This window comes from Vombatus ursinus, unplaced genomic scaffold (genome assembly GCF_900497805.2).
Source record: "Vombatus ursinus unplaced genomic scaffold, bare-nosed wombat genome assembly UNPS02009132.1, whole genome shotgun sequence".
NCBI lineage: Eukaryota > Metazoa > Chordata > Mammalia > Diprotodontia > Vombatidae > Vombatus > Vombatus ursinus.
In genome coordinates, this window is record NW_020948910.1 from 12,131,290 (window position 1) to 12,139,856 (window position 8,567).

Below are 8,567 nucleotides of genomic sequence, written 5' to 3' on the forward strand. Positions count from 1 at the left end.
GAAAATTGGGACACTGATGTGCTGTTGGTGGAGTTGTGAACAGATCTAACCATTTTGGAGAGCAATATAGAACTATGCCCAAAGGGCTATAAAACTGTGCATATAAAAAACTGCTGTAAAAAACCCTTTGATCTAGCAAGACTACTACTAGGCTTGGTGTTTTTTTTTAATCTCAAAGAGATTTTTTAAAAAAAGGAAAAGGACCTATTTGTACAAAAATATTTGTAGCAGCTCTTTTTGTATTGGCCAAGAATTGGAAATTGAGGGGATGCCCATCAGTTGGGAAATGGCTAAACAAGTTGTGGTATATGATTGTAATTGAATACTGTTATGCTACAAGAAATGATGAGCAGACTGATTTCAGAAAAAACTTAGACACTAACTGATGTAAAGTGAAGTGAGCAGAACCAGGAGAGCATTGGACACAGTAACAGCAATATTGTATGATGTTCAACTGTGAAAGACTTAGCCATGCTCAACCATACAGTGATCCAAGACAGTTCGGAAGGACTTAGGATGAAAATTGCTGTCTACCTCCAGAGAAAGAATTGATAGAGTCTGAAGATCTAAACATGCTATTTTTCATTTTCTTTATTTTTTTCATGGGTTTTTTGTTCCTTTGAGTCTGTGTCTTCTTTCACAACATGACTAATATGGAAATATATTTTGCATGATTGCACATGTGTAATCTATATATCAAATTACTTTTCCATCTCAGGGAGGGGAGTGGTGAGAGAGGGAAGGAGGGAGAAAATTTGGAACTCAAAATTTTTTAAAAATGAGTGTTAAAAATTGTCTTTATGTGTAATTGGGGGTAAAATAATTTTTTTTTTTTTAAATCCTTTCCTTCTTTGTCCGCCAATGAGATCAAGAATGAGGAATTAATTTGACCAAGTCATATGGTTAATGACAAGAACTCTAACCCAGGACTTTACATTCCCAGCTCTGTTTTTCTTCACTATTTCAAGGTAGCTTCACTTGACTGTTCCCACCATGGTCTAAATGTTATGATAGTAATTGAAATTTTTCTTTATTAAGAAATAACTAAGTGACTCTTGCAAATTATTCAGATTGTTGTACCTTTGTGCCATCTTCATGTTAATTTTGTTTCTTTTCTCTTTTTTAGATTCTTCTCTGCCTATGCTAATTATTTTTGTATGCGTTGCCCTTGTTCTAAGTATAATACTCATAACTTACCTGGTCTGGAAGAGAAAGGTGTTTCAGAGAAAGGACTTCAAATTGCCCAAGTCATTGGTAACTCATTTAAATTTAAATATTTTTCCATTAACTGTAGTGTATGTTAAACTTGAAGTTTGTAATACTTTTATTCATCACTTTTCCTCATGTGTTTGATAAGGAAGAGATGGAATGATTTTGGGAGACATAGAGTTTGAAGCAAGGTGCAATCATGGGGATAATGAGTTCAATCCATAAGACCACCTTAAGAATAGGTGATTTTATAGAGCAAGGACTGGGCCAGGTCTATCACACTTAAGGCCTGATGCTAGCCCATCTAGATCTTAAGGTTCCCTTACATATCTCTGCTTTTTAGTAAGTACATGGCTAGATTGTAGGAACTGTGTAATTGCCAGGATAGAATTTCTGAGTGCCATGTATGATGGTTTGAGTAGTTGATGGTAGAGAGTATGATTCTGAATAACAAAAATAAACTGTTCACCTTTATTCCATTCATGGTTCATCTTTAACAAATTGGCTAGGATTTGAGTTGAACTTATTTCATTGCCCTTAGATCACTCTTAATTTGTGAATGAACAGGAGGTTTGAATTTGTTTTCATCTAACATACTCATTTTTTTTCCTTTTAGGTCTCTGTGGTAAGAAATTTTAATTCACGTAACGTTTTAGAGGTGAATTCTGAATCGAAATATATTTCTGTTGTTGAAACATCATACTTGGCAATCCCAGAAAGTGAGGAAAAAAACACTGATCATTTGACCCCAATGAGTAGCATTAATTCTGAAGACAATAGAGAAAAATCAGAACACTGCCAAGAAATATCAAGCATGACAGAAGAAATGACTGTTGAAGAAAATATTACTGAAATGACCTCTGATAGTCATCAGAGCACAATAATGAAAGAGAATTATTTTCATTCTAACAGTAGCCAAGCTGAATCTGGCAGTCTCATTTCAAACTCTTGCCTTCCTAGGGATGTTTCTGAAAATAGGCATGTGGAATCATGCGACTTTGTATCTGACCCAGAGCTTCCACAAAGTGACCCTGAACCAAGGGCAGACATTCAAGACAACATCACTCCAAGGAAAGTTAACACATCTTTTGGCTATGATAAGCCTCATGTTCTAGTAGATATGCTTATCGATGCCAATGATAAAGAGTCTTTGATTGGTTATCGACCTTCCGAACCGTCTGTGGAAATTTTATAGTCTTCAACTAAAACAGAGCAAATCTGACAATTTGCATTTCCTGAAATTTGACATGTTCAAGTTGAGTGATACTGTGTCTAAATTTTGAGTCAGAATCCCTGGTTTCAAATCCCTACTCGTGTGATATTGAGCAAGTTACTTCATGCCTCTGGATCTCCATTTCCTCTTCTGTAAAATAAATTTTGACTTGATTTCTAAGGCCCCTTTGTACAGTACTTTAAATCTGCAATCCTAAATGCAGAACACATGTTGAATAAAGATATAGAAGTGATAGCTACAATATCTATAATCCTCAGTTTATGTAAATGTAATTAGCACCTTGAATGTGGAGTTCAGTTCATAAATGCATATATAATCTTTATCTGTGCTTGGTTGTAGTTAGCTATTGCTGGAGCTCCAATCTTTCAGTTAATGTAATAAAACACCAGAGGTGACATTTGAATATAGATATTCGTCATCTTTTATTTCCAGATTTGGGGTTTTGAATATTACAAAAGGTATGAAATGGATAATCATTAAAGCTAATAAGCCAATTTTTTAACTGAGTGAAATAGCTTATTTGACTAACTCAATTCTTTTACATTTCTGTTTCTGCCATATACTCCTCATGTAAAGGATTTAGATTAGTTATCAGGGCTGTGTGAGACTAAGCAAAATCAAATGTAACTAAGATAGTATAAGTCTAAGGCCATTTTGGATGCTTTTTGAAAAAAAAACAAATGGCTTGTAGTTCTGTGGGAAATCAATTGTACAAAATTAATAGGAATGTTGTTTAGATCAGTGTAAGATTTGTAAATTGTAGTGTGTGCTTGGAAACCAAAATTTCAACCACGGTTCATAATTTTAATTTTAAGGAGTGAGGGGAGACTGAGTCTCCCCATCTCACCCAACCTAGAAGCACGGTATCTACTTTCAGGCCTGATTGCATTGCTAATGAGCACAGAAACTTTTGACCTCTCCCTTTTTGTGGGAGGGCCAGTTGACAGCCTGGTGACCCACACTCTTAGGGGTTCACCATATTAGTGTGGACACCCAATTGGCTTCAGCTCCCCTGCAACTCAGAACTCTTGAACTCATATGATCCAGCAGCCTTGACCTCCTCCAGTAGCAAGAATTAGCTCCTAAGACATCCCATTTAGTCTTGAAAAGCTTTTGTTAAACTACCCTATAAATCCTTTTTAAAAATGATTACTATTTCTTAAAAGTAGATACAGATATTAGAAATCTAGTTTAAACTGTACTGATGTATTTTCAGTGTTCACTCGACAAAAGTATGCACATGAGACAGCATAAGATAATAGATGACAGAACTCCCAGCTTATGAGCTGTTGTCGCAGAATTGTCTAGTTCACACAACGCCACCCCCCCATCCTACCCCTCCGAATCAAAAGTCAGTCCCTATCAAGTGGCTGTTGACTCCCCCAAGATTAGGTCAGTTTTCAGCTCTTCCAGGCCTAACACAGCTCATTGAGGCACCCACGTCAGCGAACTTGTTTGATTTCTTCATGACTGTATTTCATCCACCGATTATTTCATTTTGTTTATTTTTCCTCTTTTACCTACCATTCCATTTAGTGCATCAGGGTTCTGTTACATAAAATAAGTAGAAAGTGAGAAGCCCTTTAATTTGATGTTTGGTGCTAAGATAGAAAGACTTTTGGAATTTCAGAAGTAAAAAGAATTATTAGTCCAATCCCTTGATTTTATGGGTAAGTCAAGTGACTTCTTTGAACGGTTTGTTATAGAACCAGAACCAGTACCTCAGGCTCCTGTTCTTTGCACTGTATTGCCTCGCTTCAAATTCTTTTGGATAGAAGATGCCATATGGAACTATTTTTCAAGGTCAGCATTATAAATCCAACTAAAATCCCATCTTTTGCAGGAAACTTTTACCAACCTCTCTTAATTCTAGAGCTTTTCCTCTATTAATTGTTTAAAATTTATCATGTATGTAGATTACTTTGTACATATTTGTTTTCCCCTTTTAAATTGTGAGTTTCTTGGGGGCAGGGACTGGTTTTGGTCTCTTAGCACAATGCCTGGCACATTGAAGTTGCTTAATAAATGGTTATTGATTGATTTATTACTCCCCTGTAGAAGGTAAAGCTATGAACTTTAAAATCTTCTATTTAAGGTGGGAGTTCAGTTCACATATCATTTCTTATCTGCACTACTCTGGGACTTCTCTTTCTCCTTCACCATGTCCCCAAATGGATGCCCTTCTCTTCCCTCCCACCCCCACTTATGTGTTGTCTTCCCCTATTAGGTTATAAAGTTACTGTTCTTCAACCCACTTGTTATTAGGATTTTATTGTTTATTCTCCATTTGGGACTGTATTGTTTGTGGTCTCTGAACGAATTATTTTTATTGCTTATTTTTATTATCTGTAAAGGATGTATTAACTATTTCTGCCTTTTTATATTTGTTTGCAATATCTGCCCTAGTACATGGTTGATATTTTTTAAAATTGCATGTTTTGCTGAAAAATATGTAAATTCTTTTGCTGTCCCATTTAGAAGTCTTTTAACTCTAAATTCTTCACTAATTTGTTCAGTTTCATACTCTCTCTTTTGTTTATCTTTCTGTTAAACTTATCCAAAACTGAGAGGGGGGTATTGAAGTCTCCTGTCACTATTGTGGTATTGTCTGTGTCTTCTTGTAGTTCAGATAATGTTCCCTTTATAAATTTGGAAGCTAATGCATTTGGAGTATATGAGTGTATTGCTGGTATTAGTTTTTAGGGAATTGAGGGGATTAGGATTGCAAGTGGTTAATTGTGGGAAGTGAGTGAACCATACTGACTCCATCTTGTTACTCAATCCTGGAGCTAGCTCATTTCCCTTTCTATTCAATTATGAGTCTAGTCCAACTTCTGTTTTGTGAGAAAACTTTATTCAATAATGGGAATTGGGAGAAGACCTTTGAACCTAGCTCTACGTAGCGAGGAAGCTGGACCACTTCTATCTGCTGCTTAGAGGTCCTTAACTGAGGACCTACGTTATGTTGACCAGAAATCCAGTCAGTTCCAAAGATTGATTGATGGCAGGTATTCTCACAATTATACATCTCTAGCAATCCATATGTCTTATCTGAAAATTGGCCCCATATTAATTATTGTTCCTTTGGTTATTCACAGACACTTGAAGGGGAGGGAGACACCTTTAGGATTTCAAGGAATTGTACCTGTTCTCTTCCCTCTCTCAACTTGGAAAGTCCCTAATCTTTCCTCAAATTAGAAATAAAATGAATGTCCTGGTTAATTGTTTCCTTTTAATTAATCAATCTTATTTGATTGTTTTTAATGTATAAAAATCTGTCTCCCCCTGTATTATGGGTCCAGTGCCAAAGCTGAGGAAGGTGACTGGTCCTGATGTGTTGGGCAGTTTGCATTCATTGTTTAATAAATGGATATGCTTAAAAGCTTGAACCTTTGTCTCCTTGGTCATTTCATCTTTCACTCACCACAGTTTGTTGCCTGCTTCCTTTCAGCATAAAAGTTTCCTTGTTTATCCTTTTGCTTTTTAAATGTATGTTTTTACTTTGTTAAATGGCATGATTACAACTCTTGCTTTTTTGGCTTCACTTAATGCGTAGTAAGTTTTTTTTTTTTTATTTTCCATTCTCTCAGTTTTATTTTGCAAATGTCTTTATTTTTCTAATGTATTTCTCCTAAGCAATAGGTTATAAGATTTTGGTTTTTTGGCAAGGCAATTGGGGTTAAGTGATTTGCCCAGGGTCACACAGCTACCAAATGTCAAGTGTCTGAGGCTGACTTTGAACTCCAGTCCTCCTGACTTCAAGGCTGGAGCTCTACCCCTGTGCCACCTAGCTGCCCCAAGATTTTGTTTTCTTATCCAATCTGTCACTGTTTTCATTTAATTGAATTACTTAATCCATTCACATTTAAACTTAGGAAAATTAGCTTTGTATTTCTTCCATTTAGCTCTGATATTGGCAGTGTCTTTAGGTTATGATTTTTTCCCTCATCCACTGTAAACACAGTATATTTAATTACTTTCCCTTAATGTTTTTTTAAGGTGGCCCTGTTCCCACTCTCTTCCCCTCATCTCATTTGTTACCTTCAGCGCTTTGCTTACTAGTTCCTTTTTGTCTCCTGCTTTTACCTGTTTGTATAATTCTTCCCTCTTTTTTTTTTCCTCTTAGTCAAGTAGATTGTGCCTTCCTATCTCTTCCCAGTCAACTAGTCCTGTTCACTAGCTTTGTTTTGCTTTTTTTTGTCTTTTTTGCATCCCTTTCCAAAATGGATTTCTCTCATTCTTCATTATTGATCCAACCTTTCTGTCTACTCTAGACCCTCATTCTCAGATTCATGTCTCCTATAATTGGTCTCTCATGCTATCCACACTTCCAAGGTGTTCATTCTAAGATATCCCCTTGAGGCCATTTCAACCACTGCCTTGTAGAGCTTGTTCTGTTGACATAGTACCTTACTCCAGAAACAGTGGTATTTGATGAATATGTCAGAGAAGACACTGCCCCATGGTAGGGCTACTCTCTTTCCCTGATTATACAACCCACCACTGATCTATATAGTCTTATATTATTCAAATTTCCATTCCTTTGTATTTGAAAATCTTTTTCCTGATAGCTTGCAGAATTTGTTGTTTCTAAATTGAATTGTTAAATTTAACCAAAGAATTTGGAATTTGCAGAGCCTTGGATTTTTTTTTTTCTGGAAGTGATCTGTGAAGTCTTTCAGTTAATACTTCGTTTTCTACGTTCCAAACTTTTAGGCTACTGTCTTCTATTATTTCCTGCATTGTGGTGTCAAAAGTTTTTTGTCCTGTAATTTTTTTTTTGAGACTTATGATCCTTAGGTTGTCTCTATTCATCCTTTCTTTGAGATCAGTATGTTTTGCTTGCAGAGTGAGCAGATTTTCTTTTAGTGTTATTTTGCTTTCTCTTCTAGATTGTCCCTCACTTCTGTATATTTGCCTTCCCGATCTATTATTTTCTTTCATTTCTTTAATGAGACTTGCCACCAGAGTTTCTAGTTTCTCCATTCTACCCATTATTTTTGCTGTGCAGATCATAAATTGTGCTCTCATGTTTCTCATTTTCTTTTGAACCACTCTAGAACAGTGTATTCTGGTTCCAGATTCTCCCATGCCATAGGGTCCTCTGTCTCATCAAGTGTTAAATTATTTTCCTTTGTTATACAGTATTCATTCATAGATGCCTGAACTTGTTTACTTGATTTGGTGGCCATATCTTCTTCTGTTATTTATGTTTTCCCTATTGATTTATCAATGTTCAAAATCTTTGAATTTTCTTCTTCCTGAGATATTTGGCAATTTGTTGTTGTGGTTTTTTTTTTTTTTGTCCCCCCTGAGTTTCCCTTATTCACTTTCTAACTTTTCAATCCTCTGATGGTGATTTCCTTAAGGGCTGGATCTCAGAGTCTCAGTCTCTGTGGCTGGACAATTCATAGTTCACCAACTTAAGTCACAGCCCCAAGTGACTTTTCAGTGGTCAGAACGGACCCCAGCTAGATACTGTGCCCTTTTTCTCACCCCCCACCACTCCCCATGGTATCCTGCCCTCATGTCCTGTCCCACGCCTTCTGTTCTTTATTTTCTCTGGCCTAAAACTGGTAGTTCAGAGATATGCCGTGCTAGTGTCATGGGGTTGTTTGCCATTGCATCTCTGGTGGTATGGTGTTGTTTTTCTTGGCATGGGCACTAGCCGTTCAGAGTTTAGCAGAGTTGATAGGTTGTGGCCCCTGGAAGGCTTTTGCTCCTGAAGCAAGGGCTGTGGCAGCCCTGACTATCGGTCCTAGCAGAGAAACTTCCACAGGCTGGAGCTGGTCTCCATGGCACTGGAAAGGGGGGGGGGTTGCACTGGGGTTTGGGGGTGGGTTTTGTGATAAGCCCCTCCTGGGTCCTTGAGTCTACTAAATAGCAGGCTAGCATGGGAGGTGGAAGAGAGATGCTGAATGAACTCAGAGTCAGTGAGCATCAGTTGATGGATTTGGGGTTTGTTTTGTTTTGTTTTACCTTCTTTTGGATGCTGGGTATCCGCTGCCATTGAGACAACTAAAGTTTTATTTTTGGAGCATAAGTTCAGTTTTGGAGAGGTTTGAGACATTGTGAGGATCAGAGATATTGTCTAGTCCTCCATCTTATTCACATGACCCAGAAG

General features: G+C 37.0%; 1 protein-coding gene across 2 annotated transcripts in view; it reads left to right on the top strand.

Annotated features, from left to right (window-relative positions):
- The window catches only part of IFNGR1 (interferon gamma receptor 1), a 29,488-nt gene extending 23,823 nt beyond the window's left edge, over positions 1-5,665 (top strand). Inside the window, exons 6-8 of one of the 2 annotated variants that reach the window (XM_027850768.1) lie at positions 1,127-1,254; positions 1,826-1,834; positions 4,150-5,665. In XM_027850768.1, the coding sequence (XP_027706569.1) occupies positions 1,127-1,254; positions 1,826-1,834; positions 4,150-4,218 (206 nt within the window). In that variant the 3' untranslated portion in view covers positions 4,219-5,665. Of the gene's footprint in view, positions 1-1,126; positions 1,255-1,825; positions 2,943-4,149 lie in introns of those variants that run through there. The other variant, XM_027850767.1, reaches the window with a different exon arrangement.
- Positions 5,666-8,567: the final 2,902 nt, after the last annotated feature.